General features: G+C 50.1%; 2 protein-coding genes across 3 annotated transcripts in view; one reads left to right on the top strand and one right to left on the bottom strand.

Moving 5' to 3' along the window:
- The window catches only part of SNX9 (sorting nexin 9), an 84,955-nt gene that overhangs the window by 29,117 nt on the left and 33,278 nt on the right, over positions 1–22,560 (top strand). The window contains exons 2-5 of one of the 2 annotated variants that reach the window (XM_075554331.1): positions 5,107–5,193; positions 9,052–9,126; positions 10,517–10,642; positions 17,532–17,624. In XM_075554331.1, coding sequence (XP_075410446.1) covers positions 5,107–5,193; positions 9,052–9,126; positions 10,517–10,642; positions 17,532–17,624 — 381 coding nt within the window. The remainder of the gene's footprint in view (positions 1–5,106; positions 5,194–9,051; positions 9,127–10,516; positions 10,643–17,531; positions 17,625–22,560) is intronic. The other variant, XM_075554332.1, reaches the window with a different exon arrangement.
- On the bottom strand, positions 1,948–2,317 carry LOC142452633 (large ribosomal subunit protein eL43-like). The gene has a single exon (XM_075553876.1). The coding sequence runs from the start codon at positions 2,300–2,302 to the stop codon at positions 2,024–2,026; it is 279 nt and encodes a 92-aa protein (XP_075409991.1). The 5' UTR covers positions 2,303–2,317; the 3' UTR covers positions 1,948–2,023.

Here is a 22,560-nt window from a genome sequence, read left to right as displayed (position 1 = left end):
GATGAGTGGTACAACTTGGAAACCCAAGGCAGAATAAGTACTTGATTTTTCTTTCTTTTTAACCCCGTTTACCAATTTGCAAAATGAATTGGCTTCCCTAGTAGCCGATAATGGTGGCCAGCTAGACTTGATCACTCATGGTGACCCATGGATTTAAGCAGTGTTGACGTTTCCTCCATCTCGGTCATTCGTTCTTATTGATGCCCAGGTCCGTGTTTGGGTGGCGAGCTCCTCTTCAAGCTAGCTCTTGAGTCTGCTGACACAACTCCAGCTGGCGTGGACAGCGCGTCTGATAGGAAAATACCTTCCACGTGTAATGTGTGCGTTGAGTTTTGGTTTGGTTTTCCCTGAAATCTGGAGTCAGCCAGTTCCCCGAGGAAATCTGGTTCTTTTTAGTGAAAAATGGTTTTGGGGATCACTCTGATGGCATTTAATAGGCAGTTTGCACCCCCACCCTTGCTTTAATGTACATTTTTGATCCATTTTGGAATTCGTTTTGGTGGGAGGATTGAAATGTGGTACTACCCTTTTCGCAGAGAGCTGCTCAGTTATACTAACACCGTGCCATCCAGACGACTGTGGCATATGCCAACACAACAGAATATCACCTGTGTAATACTGCTACATGTATTTCAACATGTCTCCAGGACTGGTTGTGATGAACTTGCTACTATTTCTAATTTTTCTTGGTTCTGTTCTTTGTGAAAACAAAACAAAACCCCCCAGCAAGTCTTGTTTATTTGCCCAAATGAATTTTAGGATAAGTTTGTTCTGTTTTGGGGTCGGGGTGGAACCTTTTGCAATTTTAATAGCATTAACAAAGAGTAAAGAGCGACTGGCTGTTCCCCACTCACGCCATGTAGTTGGCTCCCACTCATGAGACCCTGTAGACGGTTGAGTCCCCACAGGGTGCCCAGGCTGTAATCTTCACCGAAGCGGAGGCCCACGTCTCTCCCGTGGAGCATCTGAACTAACCAGCGCTTTGGTTAGCAGCCGAAATCTGGACACTGCACTGCCAGCGCTCTTTGATGGTAGTAGAGCTTCTTACTTAGAAATGTGGGGGGTTCTTTGCCTACAAAAGAAAGTTGCTACCAGGCAAGCTACTCCAAAACTGAATGACTTTAAACAACAACCCTTCGATACTTCTTGGGATTCTGAGGGCCGGCTGTGGTGGACCTTGTGGTCCCGTAGAGGCTGCCATGCTGCAGGACTGCCATGGTGACGTTGCATGGCTGAGAGAACAGGGCTTCAGCCTCTCATCATTCTAGAGGCCAGGCTGAAGGGGAGGTCTGGCCGTCTCCCCCAGTTTCTGACAGCCCCCCATTGTCCACGGCATTGGACATGTCTTCACTTGGCTGTCCTTTCTCTGCTCTGTCTGTTGGTGTCTCTCCACTTTGTTTTTTAAAACGCCAACCCGATTGGTTCAGGTCCCACTCCACCCCAGCATGACCTCAGGCTCACTGATAACATCTTCACTCTCAAGTTCCAAACAAGGTCAAGTTCACCGGTGCCAGGGGTTAGGACTTCAATGTATCTTTGTAGGGGACACAGTTCTACCCATAGCAACTCCGGTTTGGGTCCTCACCTAATAGGGCCCAAATGCCTGGGGTCTCTTTCAGAGGTCTCTCCCCACCAGAGGCACACTCAGGCTTAGTCCCAGGGCAGCAGAGGTGTTCCTAGTAGCGAGAAAGGGCGAGACCTGAGGTCAAGCCTGCATGTTCTCCTGAGCCTACACCCGGACAAGCCCAGAGGCAAGCAGTGGGAATGACCTGCACTGCCAGGTGGAGCAGTGACAAGTGCATGCGGACAGGAAGGGGAGGGTGTTGTCACTATTTTTGCAAACGATTAGGGTTTTTTCCTCTCAGACAGGAAAAACTTCATTACAGGTTAATTTTTCCTAGATATTGAATCTTCTGCATTTATAAATCATGTCTATCCCTCCCCTCATTTTAGTTTTTTGTTTTTTTTTTACATAAATTAACCCATTTATTACAGGCCAGAGAGGTTTCAGATAGTGGAGCTTCTACTGGTCTTTCAATTCGTTCAGTCTTCTGATGGCAGACTTTACTGTGACAGCAGAGGTGGTATTGTAGGTCCAGGCTCCACCGGCAACCGTCTTCATGCAGGAACCGCAGTGCCAGATGCCCACGGCGCGTCTCTTCATCTTGGTTTTGCCGCAGAAGGAGCAAGTGTACTTGGCATGTTGGCTGATTTCAATTTTCTTCACCATTTTCCTGAGGGAGGTGCCGTAACGGGTCCCATATTTGCCCACGATCCTGACCTTCTTGATGCGTTTGGCCATCTTGCCGCAAACTAGTCCCGAGCCAGAGAGGAAGGGACGCAGCGCGCAGGCGTGGTTTTAGGCGGACGGGCGGAAGTGTCATTTTAGTTTTTGAGCAGGTAATACATTCACACTATTAAAATGGACTGCCCTTTGTCTCTCCCCCCCCATTTTATTATGCAAAATGTCCAGCATGTACACAAGTTGGAGCGTTTCGCATTGAACACTGCCCACCCACTGTCTGGAACCTACAGGTCCCAGTGTGCTGCTGGCCTTGTCTCACATCCTCCCCGCAGTCCATCCTCTGGTGCGGGTGCGTTTCAGGTTCAGTGAGCACAGGGCGGTGAGCGGGTCTGGACCCTGAACTCTTCTGAAAGGCAGGTTGTGCATCACCAGGGAGTGTGGAGGCCAGCCCCGCCCCGCCACCTGGTGGGTGTTCAGTCAATATTTGTTCGGTGACTGCTGCTCCCTTTTCCTCCTTACATGTGACTTCTAGGGCAAGCAGGGCATTTAAAGCAAACCATGTAACCCGGCTCGTCAGTTTATAGGGTCGGCTTCTAGAAGACAAGCCGTGAAAGACAAGTATTAGGAATTTGGAATGAAATAAATTCTATCCCCCCTCCCCCAAAAAATAACCTTGTTGCTATTAAGTCAATGCTGACTTAGGTACCCTCAAGAACATCGGTTCTCAACCTGGGTGTCACAACCCCTTTGGGGGGGTGGGGTCAAACGAACCTTTCACAGAGGTCGCCCAATTCATACAATAGCAAAATTACCATTATGAAGTAGGAACGAAAGCAATTGTATGGTTGGGGGGGTGGTCCCCACCACATGAGGAACTGTATGAAAGGGTCACGGCATGAGGAAGGTGGAGATCCACTGCCCTAGCACAAAGTAGAACTGCCCATCTTTACAGAAGCAGAAAGTCTTGTCTTTGGCCCACAGAGCTACCATGTGGTTAGCAGCCCAGTGCATAATCTACAACACCCCCAGGGCTACTTTATACGACATACAAAGGGGCTTTCAGAAGTTCCTGGGAAATGGAATGAAAAGATAATGGAGTTTTCCCACAAAATTTGAAGCCCCCAATCATACATACTATTATATGCTTATTAAACATTATAAAATATTACATATATGTGTTACATACACATGGAAATGTTCCATAGAACCCACTTTTCTGGGTTAATGTCTGTTTTGGGTATCTCGGGCTGCTGCTGTACCACAAGTGGGTGACTTTAACAAACACATACATTCTCTCGCAGTTTAGGAGGCAAGAAGTTAGAACCAGGCTGAGCTCTGGAGGAACACTGTGTCTGGGGGAAGGTTAGCATCTTTGGACCTGTAAGCCCTTGGAGGTCTCCGTGTGGCTTGGTATCAACCTTCACCTGGGTCTAGGAGGTTCTCAGCACAAGGATGCACTCAGATAGTTACATGCCTTCTCTCTGTTTATCTCTTGTAAGATAACAGGTGATACAGGCCACACCTTAGGGAAACTCCCCTCATTCCCACGGTTGTATTGTGATACACGCGTAATCCCCTTACAACTGATTGACTGATCACAGCAATGCACATTACATAAACTGCCCAACCAGGTCCAATCAAGGTGAAACATTGGGGGGGAAGGGGGCACACACAATTCTATTCATGACAGTGCTTCAAGGAAAATATTTGAAAATCACAGCTGTTTTGGTAACTTACTGACACAAAGTATGCATTGCTATCCAAACCTTATGTGTCTGTGTTTACATGGTATTATCAAAATTGATCTGAGGCTGAGGGCAGTTTATCCTAAGGCCTTAAGGAGTAAGGAGTTGATGAGAGTTCTTCTAGCAGGATTGACCTGAAGGGATAAGTATCTTCTTGTGTGTGTGTACAAACCACTGAACATGTTTTCAGAATAGACTGTATATTTCTATTTCTACTTCCACCACTGTCTGCCGGTTTGTCGTACTGTGCTGGCTTATGTGTCACTGTGATGCTGAAAACTATATCAGGGACTATGCCATGGACTGCCAAAAGGGACAACTGATCTGTCTTGGCAGAAGTCGGAGGCAAGGATAGCAAGACTTCATCTCATGCACTCTGGACATGTCAGAAGAGATCAGTCCCTGTAGAAGGACATCATGCTTAGTTTAAAAAAAAAAAAAAGGTGGTGGTGTTAGGAGCCATCAAGTTGGTTCCGACCCAAAGCAACAACCCTGTGACAACAGAACAAAACACTGCCCGGTCTTTCCCCACCCTCACAGTTGTTCCTGTGCCCAATGGGCATTGTTGCAGCCACTGTGTCATTCCACATCCTTGGGGTCCTTCCTCTTTTTCCGCTGCCCCTCTACTTCCCCGAGCGTCAGGTCTTTCTCCAGGGACTGGATTCTTCTGGCCACATGTCCAAAGTATGTGAGACGCAGTCTCCCCATGAAAAAGAGCAAGGCCCTCAACAAGATCGATAGCACATCAGAGCAGTTGTGCCGGGCATGACAGTGTTCCGCTGTCATACACAGGGTTGCTGTGAGTGGGACCTGGCTCAGCAGCACCCACACAACACACTTCTGTCGCTTCTGTCAGGAAGGCCACGCTGCTGCTGCCCCTCACACCCCCACCCCCTTTTAGAGAATGGGTGTTTTTGTATTTGTAGGACCGACAGCGGTGGGGGGCCTATTGCTCCTCTTCCCTCTGGGAGCTGATGAATCATCTTGGTCACATGGCTCCCATTCTCCCCAGAGGAGTTCTTCAGACCAGCACACATGCACATGGCCCTGGGGAGTGTGTTTTGTTTGCACTGCTAGTTTCCGTTTGTAACTTTCGGTCTTCTCTCTTTCCCGCAGGCCCGGGTTATGTATGATTTTGCAGCTGAACCTGGAAATAACGAGCTGACGGTTAACGAGGGGGAGATCATCACCATAACGAATCCGGTATGGGCACAGGCATGCTTTCGTCACTGGGCACCTGTGGGTGCGTCCTCGGGCTTTGACTTTGACAAGAAGTTGCCCGCACCCCCCACAGGAATGTGTCTGCCTGTAGAGCTGTTTCGCAGTGTTGCTGGTGGAGTAAGACACGGATGATAAAAACCCAGAGAAGAATAAAGTTTCCTAAAGATCAGCAAACCAAACCCACTGCTCTTGACGCAACGCTTTCCCACAGCGTGGCCCCGTAGCTCCACCGGGTGTCCAAGGGTGTCCAAGCTGCACATCTTGATGGGCCAGTTTCAGCTTTCTCTCAGAAAGCTGCAGCTGGGTGAGAACCACCAACCTCTCAGCAACTCAGCGCTTAAACTACCGCACCACTAGGGCCCCCTTCCTAAAGATCACTGAGCATATAATTGAACTGCTTATAACTTTCCAATGTTTCTTATACCTTTTTCTTTATTACTTTGTAAATGTAGTTCTTACCGTTGTTAGGGAGCAGAGCCCTACCCTACATCTCCTCGGAAATGAGCCCAGGTGCCGATTGGCTGCGCTTAGTGGGGCCACTGTGTCTCCGAGCTGTCCCTCCGTCAGATTAGAGCCCTGGGAGGCTGCATGATCTGAGTACTCTGCTAATCTTCCACTGAAGTGCTCTTGGCTGAATTCCAAGTTCTTGTGGCAGCTTTGTTCTAATGAGAAGTGACTGTGTGTGTATGAGGGGACTTTCAAAAAGTTTGTAGAAAAATCGAAGGAAAAGATAAAGGAATCTTTCCATGAACTTTTTGAAGCCCCTTCCTGTAGCACTTTTTGCCTTTTTACGCATGCGTGTCACCGTGTGTGTGTGTGTGTGTGTGTGTAGCCACACCCCCAGGCACTCCCTCAAAGCGTAGGCTTTGTGTGTGTGTGTGTCTACACAGGTGCTCGCCCATATCCGTATATGTGGATGTCTCCCTGCTCATGTCCGCTCTGTGTCCCATCCCCACTGATAAGCACCGGGTGATCTTTTCCTGGGAGTGTTGGCAAATATCCTTTCATGACACAACGTCTTCTGAGACTTTTGAATTTCTTTGTTTCTCTTTCCCAGTCTTTGTTACCAGGAAACTCGGAGACAAGTGTAATAGTTATCTGTAGGTTATCTAAGCCCAAGGTCTGTTTTCATTTCTCCCCTTATGTATCACGTAAGAGGGTGAAAATCGGGGCACGAGTGTAAGTAAGGTGAGCCCCCAGAAATGGGAGCATTAAGCAGATGCGTCCCCTTATTCTCCCCCCCCCCCCCCAGCCAGGCTTTTGTAAGTGGGAGAGGAGCACTGGGAGGCACAGAGAGCTGGCTTTCAGACCATTGGTGATACTGCCTGCCTGCACCGTGCCTTTGATGGCCCTTCTCTCTGGCCAGGGCCCCCTTGGGGATCCCTCAGGCCTTGTGCATGTTGCCATGCTGTCTCTTGTGGCCCTCCCCTTTGTTCGTCACTGGAACATTGCATGCTGTACTGCAGCAACAGGCGACTCTGCCCCACCCCCCATGCACCTTACTTCCCAGAGTCGTCTACAGCCTGCTTTCCTCCTGAAGGTTTCCGATGCGGTGGTGGTGGTCAGTGCCGTCGGTCCCGTCCCATGTCAACCTTATCCACCACAGAAAGACCCGCTTCTGGCCTACCCCATGCTCCCAGCTGTCCTTAGGTGTGAGCCCATGGTGGCAGCCACGGTGTCAATCAATCCCTCTCCTGAGGGCCTTCCTCTTTGTCACTGCCCCCCCCTCCCCCAGTACCACACTCCTCCAGCCCAGCTCTTGCCCTGGAGACCAAGCAGGCTGTCCTGGCAGACAGGTAGACAGTACGGTGCTCGTGGCCCGCTCTGCCTGTAGGCTGTCAGGACAGGCACACACTCACACAGTGTGGGTTCTCATGCCCCCCTCCCCTCCATCCCCTGCAGACCAAGCTGATTGACAGGCAGGCATACAGAGTATGGGGTTTTGTGCCCCTCACTTGGTCTTGTTGTTTCCCTTGACACACACACACACACACACACACTGTGGGCCATTGTGTGTCCATCTCCCCCATCCCCTTACCCAGTGGCATTAGATCTTCCATTTACCACCCAACCACATCTCTCTCTCTCTCTCCTCCCCCCACCCCCACCCCCGAAAAAAAACAACCAAAATGGTTTTTCCTTGTCTGAGATGGTATCCTCCAGAAAGAGCTGAGGCTTCCACAGATGCCTCTCCCACCTGGGCCCCTAGGACCTGCCTGTGCCGGCCTTCCAGCTCATCTGGGGACCCTCCCCTCTTCACTCCCCTTCTTTCCCCTCCCCACTGTGCAGTGTGTGTGTGTGTGTGTGTGTGTCTGTGTGTGTGTGTGTGTGTGTGTGTGTGTGTGTGTGAGAGAGAGAGAGAGAGAGAGAGAAAGGTGGCAAATACATGCTTTCCTATAAAATGATGACGACAGTAGATTAAGGAGCACCTTTGTCCCCATTGTCCAGGGTCAGGCAGTATCAACCCTTGGCCATTCTGGAGCCCTGGTGGTGGAGTGATTTAGCACTCAGCTACCAATGAGCGAGCCCTCAGCTGCTCCAGGGGAGAAAGATGGGGCTGGATGCTTCCATGAAAACTGCCAGAAGCCCCCAGAGCAGTTCTCCTCTGCTCTTGCAGTGCCAGATTCACTTGACAATAGGGGGTTTGCTTTTGATATAGCTACAGGTAAGTATATAAGTTACACTTTTAATCATCGGAAAGAGAAAAAAATTCTTATTTAAATTTTCTCATGAGAACTTATTTTAAATTTCATGATTTTAATAGATCCTAGGTAATACTTTGGATGGAATCCCCTGCACCCAAGTTTAATGATAAATGTCTTCAAGTTATTATTTTTAAGATCAACATTTGACAGTTGTGGCTGTAAAGGCTCTTTTAAAGAATGTAGTCATCAGATTCCACTAATTACTCAACCAAGGGCGTGGTTTAGAAATGGAAGAGAGGCTGTTTGGGCTGAGCGAATGGGCTGGACAGGGGGAATGTGTGGTAGAAAGTTCTTTACCCCTGAGTTTACTGGTATCGCCCCAGAGGCACCCAGGAGTGTGGGGTCAGGCAGCGTTCACTGCCCAACGGGCCCAGAGCTCCTCTGTGAGTTCAGGGAGTGACCGCACGTTTCTGCTCTGGCAACCAAGGCCGTGGGTGTCCCTGCTAACATCTGGCAGCCATTGGTGCCTGAAGGGTGTCGTGTCTGGCAGGCATCCTGGGGGTTGGCTGACTTTAGCTGGGGTGGAGGGAGCTGGGCCATGTGCCCCTCATCCTCTAGCAGTCCACCTGCCTGAGAGCCAAGGGCTCCAGGGAGCTCCCTGAAGTGGGCAGAGTCCTGAGGGCAGGAGACCCAGGCACGCTACTCTGTGTCAGCCTCACGCTGGGCCAAAGGGACCTGGAGGCTGGAGGCTTTCCCTTAGGTAATGAGCTCCAGAGGAGAAATGACAAAAGGGTGGCTGTCTTGTTAGAGCAGTGGTTCTCAACCTGTGGGTATCGACCCTGCTGGGGTCAAACAACCGTTTCACAGGGGTCGCCCGGTTCTTCACAGTAGCAACAGGACAGTGATGAAGTAGCAATGAGAGTAATGCGTTGGTTGGGCTCAGCACTCCATGAGGAGCTGGAGGAAAGGGGCTCAGCATAGGAAGCTTGAGAACCACTGTCAGAGCTCTCGGGCCAGCTGTCTTCATAGGCCCACGAAGTCTGCGTTTTCCTGTTTTCAGTTGATCATTTTCTGCAGCTAAGAGGAACGTGTGCTAATCAAAAGCTGAATGCTCGTTGCTCTCGCATCGCCCCAATTCCCAAGGCACGCTGTGTGCCACAGGTCCAGCTCTCACGTGTCGTGTGGTGTCTTTCAGAACGTTGGCGGAGGATGGCTGGAAGGCAGAAACAGCAAAGGAGAGCAAGGGCTTGTTCCCACAGACTACGTCGAGGTAAGAGCCCCCTCCCGTCCGTCCTCTGGAACCCGCATGCACCCATCAGCCAGCTTTTTGAGTCATTGGCTGAACAGTGGAACCTTGAAAAAACAGATAAGCCATTTTCATCATGAAAGTGATAAATACCAGTGCCATCGAGTGTTGGAAAGCTTCCTGGAGCGGATGATCTGTGGACCCAAGCTCCAAAGGGCACCCTTGAAGCTCCTTCCAGTCTAAACAGACAGACGCCCGCCCGCCCGCTCTCCTTGGATTTATGCATGGGTGTTCTCCTGCCACTCACTGCCCTGCTTCCTGTGGAATCGCTGATTCCCTAAAGCAACTTTCTGCAACCTGGGCTGATTCAGGGCCAGCTACTCAGTGCCCTCTTGCATCCCCATGGACAGGCCACACCTTAGTGAGCTGCTGTCACTCGCCCAGGTCTGCCTCCATTATGGAGGCACCTTGACCAAGTAGAGGCCAGGCACGACAAGAAAGGAGATCACGCTGGCGCGCACACAGAGTTTATTCAGATGCCCCTGGGTCATTCACAGGCGTAGATGTCGAGGACACTATTGCAGGCATGGTGCTGGAGCAGGCCTGGCGGGGGGGGGGAGGCGGGGGGGGGGGGCATGCCCACACATGCCCACTCAGCTGGCGGACCTCATGGCACCCCCTGCTGGCTGGTTGTAGGATGTCCGAGGTCCTGGTGTGCTGGCCTCTGTCTCAATGGGACAGACAAGAACCCAGAACACAGGCCTGTGGCTCCTTCCCTGGGAGAGAAAATGCCCTGGGAGAGGGTGTTACTCAGACGCCACTGCGGACAGGGACGGCCTGTGTCTGCTGAGAGAGAAGGATGGGGAGTCTTGACCTCTAGAGGGACCTGATGAGATCTGGAGGCCTTCTGGGAAATGTGTGCCATCACACAGTGTCTTATGGCATCCGAAGGCCCCAGACCCCAACGCCACCCCCTGAGTTACTGTGTGCCATGTGCTCAGTCTCCTCAGCGTGGACAGATGGAGGAACCCGAGGGGCTCGTTTGCTCCTGGCATGAGATCTGTGTGCCAGTTGTAGGGGCCAGTGGTAATGATGCTTTGTGGCAGTGGTTCTCAACCTGTGGGTCGCGACCCCTTTGGGGGTTGAACAGCCCTTTCACAGGGGTGGCCCAATTCATAACTAGCAAGATTACAGTGATGAAATAGCAAAGAAAATAATTTTGTGGTGGGGTGTCACCACCACATGAGGAACTGTACTAAAGAGTTGCAGTATGAGGAAGGTTGAGAACTGCTGCTTTTGAGGGATGCTTATCCTTTAAGGATACAAACCCTTAATAGCTGTGGCTTACCCTCAGAGACTCGGGAGTCAGACGAGGCCTAATGAATGCAGACACTGTGCCTTCTTTCATATTCAGATGTTACCCACTGAAGGGAAAGATCCGTTTTCCTGTGGAAATTCCGTGGCTGACCAGGCCTTCTTTGATTCCCTGTCCACAAATGCAGCACAAGCCAATTCGTCCGCTGCCAACAGTAACACCCAGGTATGTCCCTCTCGGTGGCGCTGGCGGGGCCAGCCTTGCAGGGCTCATGTGAATGCCCGTGGAGCCGTATAGCTCACATCCTCCTCCAAAGGCACAAGCCAAGGACCTGCTCAGACCTCGTGTGGTACTCTGTTAGATATTAACCTAGAACACGCACCAGCTAACACTGCTGCCTGAAGCCTGCTTTCTATGTTGAGAAGAGGCAGGTCTTCATCCAGCATTGCTTCTCAAATTTTGGCATGCCCAGAACCCCCACTTGGGGTGGTGAATCACCCCTCCAGGGGAGGGCGGGGGTCCTAGTGCTGAGCTGTCGTTAGGACAGGGAGGCGTGCTCTCTGCCTTGGGTGCATTATCTAACACTCAGAGCTGCAGTCCCCTCACCTCCCAGGTCAACAGTGACTCGCAGACTGTGGGCAATCTGTACTTGCTGCTGTGATCTCGCTTCAGGAGAACTTGGGAACATGGGGTTATTAGAGGAGAATACACTTTTACCTTTTTGATTCATCTTAAGAGTATGAAATTTCTAGCTTCAGTGAACTCAGTTCAGTTATTGCTTAACGTGAGTCGGTTTGGAGAGGAACACTGAGCGGCTGGAGAGGCACGCAATCTAAGATTGAGGAGGTGGGGCCCAGTCTTATGACTCACCTGCCTCTGTAGAGATGAACGGGCTTCGGAGCAGAGCAGTTCTTGATATTCTTCAGTTACGTGAATGGTTTTAAATGATCTTAAATATAATAATCATATCACATAGAATTTTGTGCTTACAGGATGCTTTTTTTAATCCTGTAGGACAGGATAGAACTGCCTCTGTGGGTTTCTCAGACTGTAACTTTTTACAGGAATAGAAAGCCTCATCTTCCCCCTACAGAGCTACTAGTAGTTTTGAACTGCTGACCTTGCTGTTAGCAACCCAACTCATAACCGTTGACCCACCAGGGCTCCACAGTAATGTCACTGGATGATGTGAGATTCGCTGGGTTTTACAAAACCAGGTTTGCAAAGTCAGTGAAATGAACCTGCATTAAATGCAAGGCAACATCTTAACAACAGCGCAGTGAGTTGATTGTGATAAGTGAGAGAAACAAAAGACAAAAATTCCCATGTGGCTTCAGCTGGTGGGCTGACACAGCTCTCTGTAAAGTAGACGTCTAGATGCACGAGGAGTTTCCAAAAGTCTGTGGGAAAATTCCAGTATCTTTTAAGTCCATTTGGCCACAGACATTTTAAAGCCCCTTCGTAAATGTAAAATTAGAAACTAATTTGCATAAGCCTCAATCTTTTTCTTCCAGGTTATTTAGAAGAGAAGCTAACCAACTTTTTATTTGAAAAAATTGAACTTTAACATTAAATATATAAACAAATCCTCTAAAGGAAAAGAAAGAATGGACAGAAACGGAACTGAACAGAAAATAGGCAGCATGACTAATTATTTTGAGCATTTAAATCAAGTAAAAGTAGTTTTAACGGACGTCTGGGGGCTGCTATGTGGGGTCTGAGAAAGTTTCACACAGGCCAGCATGAGGATACCAAAAGCCAAACTCATTGCTATCCAGTCATTTCTGACTTATTCCAGCCCTATAGAGTTTCTGGGAGTGTCACCGCGTCTACATGTCACGCACAGAAAAGGCTGCAGGCTGTCAATTAGCCTAGGAGGTGAGCCAGCAGACCCCAGGTGGTTGGAAAATGGAAGAAGCAATTGCAACATTGGTCCAAAGACTTCTCCAACCTGAGGTCTGTTTCTCTGACTCTGCAGGGTGGCCCAGCCTGGGCCTGACACATGCTAGGCTCCAGGCAGCAGGCATAGGTTTCCTTTTTACTCGGCGACAAAACTTTTGAAGGAAAGTTGTATACAGCTACAACGAGTGAGAATCCACTCATTGGCAGTGAGTTTGGTTTTTGGTTTGATTTCGCCTTCCAAAGTGCACAAGGCCGCCGATCCCAGCTTCTTAGGCCTGGTTTAGCCCCAGTCTTTTTTTCTTTTTTCCCTCTAACTTGGTAACTATATATTTTAAGTATTTTTTTCATTTCTTTTTTTTACACTTTATTAGGGGCTCATACAACTCTTATCACAATCCACATATACATACATCAATTGTATAAAGCCCATACGTACATTCTTTGCCCTAATCACTCTGAAAGCATTTGCTCTCCACTTAAGCCCTCTGCATCAGGTCCTCTTTTTTCCCCCTCCCTCCCCGCTCCCCCCTCCCTCATGAGCCCTTGATAATTTATAGATTGTTATTTTGTCATATCTTGCCCTATCCGGAGTCTCCCTCCCCCCCTTCTCTGCCGTCCATCTCCCAGGGAGGAGGTCACATGTGGATCCTTATAATCAGTTCCCCCTTTCCAACCCACTCACCCTCCACTCTCCCAGCATTGCCTCTCACACCCCTGGTCCTGAAGATATCGTCCACCCTGGATTCCCTGTGCCTCCAGCTCCCATATGCACCAGTGTACAACCTCTGCCCTATCCAGTCCTGCAAGGTAGAATTCGGATCATGGTAGTTGGGGGGAGGAAGCTTCCAGGATCTGGGGGAAAGCTGTGTTCTTCATCGGTACTATATCGCACCCTGACTGACCCATCTCCTCTCCTAAACCCCTCTATGAGGGGATCTCCAGTGGTCGACATTTGGGCCTCGGGTCTCCACTCTGCACTTCCCCCTTCATTCACTATGGTATACACACACACACACATACACATATATACATACATACACACACGCATATATATATATATACTTTTTTTTTTTTTGCATGATGCCTGGTCCCTTTGGCACCTCGTGATCACACTGGCTGCTGTGCTTCTTCCATGTGGACTTTATTGCTTCTGAGCTAGATGGCCGCTTGCTCACCTTCAAGCCTTTAAGACCCCAGACACTATCTCTTTCGATAGCCGGGCACCATCAGCTTTCTTCGCCACATTTGCTTATGCACCCGTTTGTCTTCGGCAATCGTATCGTGGAGGTGTGCACCCAGTGATATGATTTTTTGTTCTTTGATGCCTGATAACTGATCCCTTCGGGACCAGGCTATCACACAGGCTGGTGTGTTCTTCCATGTGGGCTTTGTTGCTTCTGAGCTAGATGGTCGCTTGTTTACCTTCAAGCCTTTAAGACCCCAGTCACTATCTCTTTTGATAGCCGTAGCCCCAGCCTTTACCATCTGCAACACTTTGTCCATCATGGAGCCTTTCAAAATACACAGGAGTGAGACTTACTGTGTAGGACTCTGGTGGCTGTTTGTTGCTCTTTGTCCAAATGGAAACAAATGACAAGAAGTAAAGTGTCTTTTCATCTGGAAGCTGCTCTGATCAAGAGCCAGTCGGCGTTGTTTTCCCCAAGACCTGTGACAGCGTGGGCACCAGAGGCCGCATCACAGGCGCTCCCTCCCGTGGCTGAGTCGGTCTGGAGGCGAATGGCCACTTGTTGTTGTAGCACAGAGGTCCTCCACCTTCCTCATGCTGTGACCCTTTCATACAGTTCCTCATGTGGTGGCCCCCAGCCATAAATTTATTTTCATTGCTACTTTATAATTGTAATTTTGCTACTACTGTTATGAATTGGGCAACCCCTGTGAAAAGGTTGCTCTACCCCACCCTCCCCAGGGGGTCATGACCCATAGGTTGAGAACCACTATTGTAGCATCTTCTGGCTCTAGACATAAAATGTCTAGATTTGAAGCCTTTAAAGAAAGAAACCTAAAACGAATATAAGAATTATCCATTTATCCTAAGGCAAAATTAATTATTTTACTGTAGGTTTTAGGGTTTTGAAGCAAGGATTTAGGGTTAACAAAGGTGGCAAGATATCATCTCATGTACTTTGGAAGAGAGGCCAGTCCCTGGGGAAGGAGTCATCCTCTGTAAAGCAGAGAGAGGGCAGCAAAAGAGAGCAAGGCCCGTACTGGGGCGGACGGACCCAGAGCTGCAGCCATGGCCCAGACGCCAGAACAAGGGTGCGTAGGGTACGGGAACGGCAGGGCTCCCTTCTGTGGGGAAAGACCGCAGACAGCCTGGAATTGGCATCTGTGGCCTCTGAATGTGAATCAGTTGTCCTTTTTGGTAATCAGTGCTCAGCCAGAAGGGTGGGTGTTTGGGGCCACAGATGGGTCCAGCCTGTCCTTGTGATCTCACCCCGCGTTTGGGAAAATATACAAGTTCTGCAGACTCCTGAAGTCTAGGGGTGGGGAGTGTGTGTGCCAAGAAAGAACTGCAATGAACAAGGCAGGACATTTTACGCTTATTTTTGAGTTGAAAGGGTTAGACTCTTTACATACGAGACTCATACCTCCCATGGGTCTTTTTTGGGAAAGAGAGTTACACCTTTGTCAGAAACACTGCCATTATCTTGGGTGTCAGAAGCCCCTCTTGATCACTGTCTAGTCCTACTTCCTCCCGTGGTTGCCACCTGGTTAAATGGCTGGTGAGAAATGGCAGGTAAAGATGGTGGTTTCTCAGTGGTGCAGGGGAATTTGAGGGGATTTTTTTACCCTCTATCTTCACAAAACAGTAACTTCCCATCATTTTTGTTGTGCAGGGACTACTTGAAGAGTCTGGCCCTGAAACTTTCTTCCAACAGGTTTCTTACTTTCCCCTCCCCCTCTCCCTGTGAGCAGGAGACGTGGGCTGACTCCTCGAGGCCCCATGCACTCCCGTCCGGGGCCATTCTCCCTGCCGCTGCTGTGCGGGAGCCTCTGTGTCCGGCCATCAGGCCCAGAGTCTTCTGTTTTCTCACTGCCCCTCTGCCTCACCCAGCATGATGTCCTTCTTCACAGACTGCCTCTCTCCTGATCCCATGTCCGCAGTACATGAGGTGACACCTATGCCGTCCGCCCTTGCTTTTAAGGAGTGTTCTAGCTGAACTTCTTCCAAGAGAGATTTGTGTGTTCTTCTGAGGGTCGTGGTAATTTTAGCATCCAGATGGTTGTTAGGGTATATTTGTTAGGTTGTACTTAGACCGGATGACACAGTTAACAGTTTGGCCATGGAATGCTGGTAGCCTCTCCTCTGGGCTCATGGGCCCGGGGCTAAGTCCCCTCTCCTCTGAAGACTTCCCACTAGATGGCCTGCACTGGTCTGGGACCCTAGGGTCCACTCTAAGGACCCTGGTGGGCAGTGGTGGCTGTGACCACTCTCCAGCATCATGTGAGCTTTATTGTTCCCTTTGCCCTCCTGGGTCTTGTCTTGGTAGTAAGCAAAGGGCAGCAACTTGAATGAAGTGTCACTTGGTTTCATGAGCTCACAAAGCTGGATCACCCTTGGAAAGCTGCCCCAAGTGGTCATGGGAAATCTGATGTCTGCTGTCTATCTCCCTGGCTTCGGCCAGTCTCTCTTACCAAGTTGTCATTCCCATGGTCTGTGCAGGAGCCTTAGTCCTTCTGGGCCCTGCTCGCCTACCGGGCAACTGCACTGGGGAACCGGGGGGGTGGAAGGGGGGGTGAGGTCACGGCGCATTTATGGAATCTGCCATCAGATGTGGGAAGGTGCTTTTCACAGCTCCGCTTTCCCCGAGGTTGGCTTGTAGGAGGCCAGAGGGAGACCCCAATAAACCACACTCCCGCCAGCGAACTGTCCCGTGGGTGTCCCATATGCACTCTTCTCGGGAGTGGAAAGCCCAGTCTTCCTCCCGGGGAGCAGCTGGTGGTTTCCGGCTGTGGACCTCACGGTGCCAGCAGGCCTCCAAGGAGGCGGGAAAGGGAGAAAATAAGCTAACAAAGTAATAAATGGAGAGACATACACGCAGAGGAGGGATATCATTCGCCCAGACTCGCTCAGCATGAGCAGGGCTGGATTCCTCTCCGGCCACCTGGGCTGTGTCGGGCCGGGGAAGGGGTGGGAGCTCTGAGGCAAACAGAGAGGACCGTCTCCAAGCAGTCCCTTCCCCCTGAGACCTTAGTCCAAGGCTAAAGAACTTGGAAAAGAAAAAGGCAAACCCCAGCAAGATGGCAAACCCCAGCCAACGCTCAGCAGTTCCCTGTGTCGGCGAGGAGCACTGCTGCTTTAGAGTGGCCGTGCACTGTTGCTGGAGAGGTGGGGAGACGAGAACCTCCAGCTCACGAAGAGCCGCGCTGCCCCACTGCCCACTGCGGTGTGCTGCCTGCGCTTCCTCCGGGCAGCTTCCTCTGATGAGGGCCTGGAAAGTCTCTGCAGACCATAAACCGGGCAGCTGTCACCTTGTCCTCGTGCCCCCTTCTCTGAGATCTCACTGTCTATCCTCTGTGGCCACTAGTTCAAAAGCCCTCTCAGGTAGTCTGTCAATCGTGCAGCTGCAGTGACAGGAAATGAGTTCCCAGCCACGTTGACTGTCTGCTTCTTCTAGGAATGCTTCTCGAAACCCAGTGTGTGTTCAGCTGGAACACAGGGTGCAGACATTGAGAGCAACGGCATCCCGACTGGGCGGTGGGGACCTGGACATCAATCGAGACCACAGCCTGGTCACCAAGGGGTTGCACGGCTGTGTTGACCTTCTGCGGTCACTTGTGGGCTCATAGCCAGCAGGCACCTGCTCTGGGAGTTTGTGCTTGTGAGGCCACACCGTGGACAGCCCGGTGCCCTTGTTGGCCTTGGCAGGATTCTCTCGTGTGTCCGGGGCCTTGGAGCACCTCGTAGCTCTGAAAGCACAAGGTTCCAAGGCTTGGCTACCCTTCATCCCAAGAGTCTTTTCCCGCTGGCCTGTGTTGAGCTGCTCACACCAACTTGCAGTGACTTGTGTCGTGACAGTTGCGCAGCAGACAGCCGGGAGCGGGACCTGGAGCACGTGGGCGAGGTGCATGTGCATGCGGCGTGTGTGTGTGTGAAGGGCATGCTGGAGTGGCCTCGTGAGCGTTAGCCCTGCCATGAACTCACTCTGTTAGTCAAACGCTGGTGTCTGCTCTTTTCTTCTGTTTTAAGGTGGATGCTTGGGCTCACCTTGGCTGTGTCCAAAGTCTCAGCCAGTCACCACCCTCTTCAGCCTCTCCTTCTCCTCCTTCTTCTATCAATAAGGTAAAACCCCACCTTGAACACCACAGGAAATAGATCCTCTTTTCAGGCTCGGCCAGCGGCAGGTGACCTGGCAGCACTCCTCCCAGCACGGGGACGCCGAGCGCGGGCTCATCAAGAATCGGGAAGGTCCCTTCAGGGAAGCTCTCGCTGAGGCTTGGTAAACTTTCACCCTGCGCAGCAGGGTCTGAGGCTTTCCTGGGAGGCAGGAGGCAGTGGGGAAAGCTGAGTGTGAGGACAGTGCTCAGAGGGAATGAGAAGGTGGAGAGGGATGGAAGCACCCCCTTCGCCAGGGAGCAGAGCAGGTGGGAGAAGAGAGAGAAGGGCCAAGGCCGCATGGTCAGTGAGCCAGCTCCTTGTAGACAGCTTGTTAGTGCAGGGCTTAGTCAGTGGGGGAGCCAAGATCTCAAGGCTTAGCCAAAGACCACGTGCCGTGAGAACCCTAGGCGCTGCTGTTGGACTTCATCTGGGAACCCTTTCTCCCTCCTTCCTCCTTCCTCTGAGTATCTGGAGGAGACAGGGCTTTGGTTAGAGCAGGAACTCTCGCAAGCATCTAATAGCATCGTCTTCATTAGCCGTGGACCTGGTACTGGAGCATGCCTGGCCTTCTCCTTGAAGCACAAACCTGCTCGCATCCCAGGACCCCGGCTGCCCGCCTGCATGCTTCTCTGCTCCGCGCCATCTGTCAGCAGACAGCTGCTCCCGAGTGTGTGTTCCCCATCGAGCCCCCAGGTGGAGGGCAAGGTCGATGCACCCATTTCAGAGGTATGGGGCACATAGACCTACTTTTCACAACTGGCTGGTGGTGATGCTGGGATTCAAACCCAGGCAGCCACCGTCCCCAAGGGATTCGTTCCTGCAGTTTCATAAGTAGGTTTTTGAGGCCCAGTGGCTGTCTTCTGTCGCCTTTGATTTGTGAGATGGTAGGTACTCACAGGTATGATCTGGTCTTGCTGCCTGCTTGCTCTTCCTTGGCAGATGGCTTAACCTGCTCCTAGAAAACTCTCAGTCTGAGGTTAGCTGCCTGGCCTGGATCCCAGCAGGGCACATAGCTGGATAGCGGGAGCCCATACTGCCTGCCTGCCGGGCCAGGCCCCTCTCTGGGCGGTCGTCCGGGAAACAGGTGACTCGCCTGTGTGTACTCCTGTCACCTCAGTGTTTCAGGATGTTCCTACTCTCTGAAGTTTATGGCATAGAAATAAAGCCTCAGAGGTCAAAGGGCACAGAATACACCCCTCTATTAAGCGCCCTTCCAGGAGACACACAGGGAGGGGTCCTGCTGTTTGTCAGGCTGTCAGAGGCATGCCCACCCTGGGCCACTTCGTCAGCTGTGAGAGGAGCACACCATCACTTGGATGGAGTGCTCGCTGCTGTTCACAGGGAACTTGGACTAGATGCGCCGGCATCTGCATTTTCTTCCCTAAAGGTGTTGGGGATGCTGGGCTGACATCTTACTCCCATTGGGGTAGCACGCACTTGGAGGCGGTTGTCTGCCAGGCATTGCCGGGTAATGGTGGGCAGTTTGAGTGATGTGTTCATCTGGGTAAACTAGGGAAACAAATCCACAGAAACTCATATGTATAAGAGAATTTTATATAAAGGGTAAGTATACATTAAGAAAGCATCCCAACCCAGTGCTGTCCAAGCCCATAAGTCGAACATTAGCCCATATATCCGACACTGATCTACAAAGTCCTCAATTGCATAAAACACATGCGATGATACTGACTGCAGGAGGAAAGCTGAATCAGTTTAGCATATAAAGTATCTCAGCACTGGTAGGAGTCTCCACACAGCTGCTTCAGCACCCAGGGCTGCATCAGGGTAGGTCCATGTGGCTTCTTCTCAGAGATGTCTAGCAGGAAGTGAGCCTTGCCAGCTGAAGCAGGGAACTGGCTAAGGCAGCTAACCCTGGTCTGACCATCAGAAAGCAAGAGACCCGAGAACTAGAAAGGCGAGGCTTACCGAGCCATTTATTTCTCCATCCTTCTTTTAATCTCACATGTGTTTATAGGCCAGGTTGGCACAATAAACCTTAACTATCTCAAGTGGGGTTTTGCCCATTTCTCTCTCTCATTTTACCACCACCATCTATTTATTTTAATATGAAGACTTGAATAAAAAGGAAAGCGTACTAATCCATATTCTAAGATACATAGATTCTATTTGTAAATGGGTGTGGGGTGCTGTGGATTTTCCTAGAATTTATTTATAAATTTAAGGTGATTCCTATGAAAATATAATACGTTTGAAAACTGGCTATTCTAAGACTAAAGGTCATAATGAGTCAAAGCTTCGATGAATCCAGAAACAGGCCTGGATTGATAGGCCATGTATGATAAAGGAGACTTTCTAAACCCATGTGAAAACCTGGGTCATTGGTTAAGTCAGGCATCCTCAAACTACAGCCAGCAGACTACATGCAGCCCGTCGAGGACATTTATCCTGCCCACCTGGTGTGTTTTCCCTGTTTTATTTTTTACTTCAAAATAAGATAGGTGTGGTGTGCATAAGAATTTGTTCATAGTTTGTTTTTTTAAACTGTAGTCAGGCCCTCCAACGGGTCTAAGGGACAGTGAACTGGCCCCCTGTTTAAAAACAGTTTGAGGACCCCTGGGTTAAATGGTGCATGGGATACAGACTGAAGACAAGAAAGACTTCGTTGGGTCCCTATGGGATCTCTTAGGGTCAGTTCCAGACAGATCAGCCAGCCAAAAAAAACCTCAAGAGGTGGGTGCCTCAGGGCCCGGACACGAGCAGGGACCTTGGCAGGGGTGAGCCAGGTCACAAGCCACACATCCCTTGTCCTTCAGTGTTATTTATAACTGGAACCATGATGCTGTAAAGGGGCTTCCAGGAATGAAGAGGTCATGGGACAGCACCAGACATTTTGCAGCCTCCTCCCTCATACTTGGGAACGATGAGAGACATCGTTAAAAAGTAATTCAGGAGTAGTATAGCTGCCCTATTGACACAAGACACAAAATAAACACAAAGCAACAAGAGCCCAGTGGCTGTGCGGGTGAAGGAAGGCCCTGAGACTCAGCAACAGAGTCTACCCCCTGTGCCCGTAGCTCCCCAGCCAAGCGAGTACTTTGGCTTCTCGGGCTTTGGTCTGTGGGGCACATGGGAAAGGGGACACAAGAGGATGTGTTGCAGGGCGGTCAGCAGAGTGAGCTCAGCATGCAGCACGGGCTGGGGAAGGTGCAGGCAGGCGGTCCAGCGTGGTTAATCTCTGTGTGCAGTGTGTCGTGGAGAACATTTCCACGAGATAACGACAGCCCAGAAAGTACCATCTGGACCCACTGACCCGGGAGGAATTTGTGAAGGGCAGTGGTCATTGAGAGCATGACTGGGGTCTTGGAGTCTTAGGCATGTATATTTTTATACACAGTTAACCTCTGGTTCCATTTATTTATTATTTTTTACTGTGTGTATTTTAATTTTTAAAAATAATTTTATTGGGGGTTCATACAACTCTTTATCACCATCCATCCATCCATTGTGTCAAGCACATTTGTACATTTGTTGCCCTCATCATTTTCAAAGCATTTTCTTTCTACTTGAGCCCTTGGTATCAGTTCTCATTTCACTCCTCCCTTCCTCATGAACCCTTGATAATTTATAAAATTTTTTCATGTCTTACACTGACCAATGTCTCCCTTCACCCACTTTTCTGTTGTCCATCTCCTGGGAGAGGGTTATGTGTAGATCATTGTGATCAATTCCCCCTTTCTCCTCTTACCCTCCTGGTATTGCTACTCTCATTAGTCTTGAGGGGTTTATCTGTCCTGTGTTTCCAGCTCTTATCTGTACCCGTGTACATGCTCTGGTCTAGCCAGGTTTGTAAGGTAGAATTGGGTCATGACAGTGGGAGATGGGGGGAATCATTAAAGAACTAGAGGAAGGTTAGGTTTTATCGGTGCTGTACTATACCCTGACAGAGTACTCTCCTCCCCCCGACCCTTCTGTAAGGGATGTCCAATTGCTTACAGATGGGCTTTGGGTCTCCACTCTGCACTCCCTTTCATTCACATTGATAGATTTTTTTTTTATTCTGGGTCTTTGATGCCTGATACCCAATCCCATCGACACCTCTTGATCACACAGGCTAGTGTGCTTCTTCCACGGGGGCTTTGTTGCTTCTCAGCTAGAGGGCCACTTGTTTACCTTCAAGCCTTTAAGATCCCTGATGCTATATCTTTTTTGATAGCTGGGTACCATCAGCTTTCTTCACCACATTTGCTTACGCACTCATTTTGTCTTCAGCAATCCTGTCGGGAAGCTGAGCATCATGGAATGCCAGGTTATTAGAACAAAGTGTTATTGCATTGATGGAGGCCATATATGTGTACAAAGATCTATTTACCTATCATTATATGTAAATATACATACATATTTAAATATGGAATCTTTGATTCCATTTATTATTATTTTTATTGTGCATGTATTTTTCAAAACAAAACTACAGTCTAGTCAGAAATACAGTGGATTGGTATAAAGCAGCTGCACTGGGTGAAAAGCAAGTTCCAGAGCTACACAAACAAAATGATTGTTCTGCATTGATTTTAAAGTAGGAAGGACAGGGCTACTTCTGGGTGCTGTGCAAGTGTGAAAACCTGCCCTCAGTGAGAACAGGGTGCGGAGGGCCAGTGCCTTCTCGGATGGATGGATGGATGGATGGATGGATGGAGGGAGAGAGGGAGGGAGAGAGGGCAGCAAGCAGGGCTTGTGTCCAGTCATTTCTTTGTGATGGTGTTGAAGATTTCTCAGCAAGCACGTCTATGTGTGCTCATTAATCTCATCAAGCTGCTGCGCGCCCTCGTGGCACACAGGGCTTAGCACTCAGCCACACTGACTGAGGGTTTGGGAGTCGCATCCCCTTGGGCACCTCAGAAGAAAGGCCTGGTGATCCACATCTGAAAAACCAGGGAGCACA

Source organism: Tenrec ecaudatus, chromosome 7 (assembly GCF_050624435.1).
Source record: "Tenrec ecaudatus isolate mTenEca1 chromosome 7, mTenEca1.hap1, whole genome shotgun sequence".
In the NCBI taxonomy this organism is placed as follows: Eukaryota; Metazoa; Chordata; class Mammalia; order Afrosoricida; family Tenrecidae; genus Tenrec; species Tenrec ecaudatus.
The sequence above is the reverse complement of the archived record's forward strand: the minus strand, read 5'-3'. Positions and strand labels throughout refer to the sequence as shown.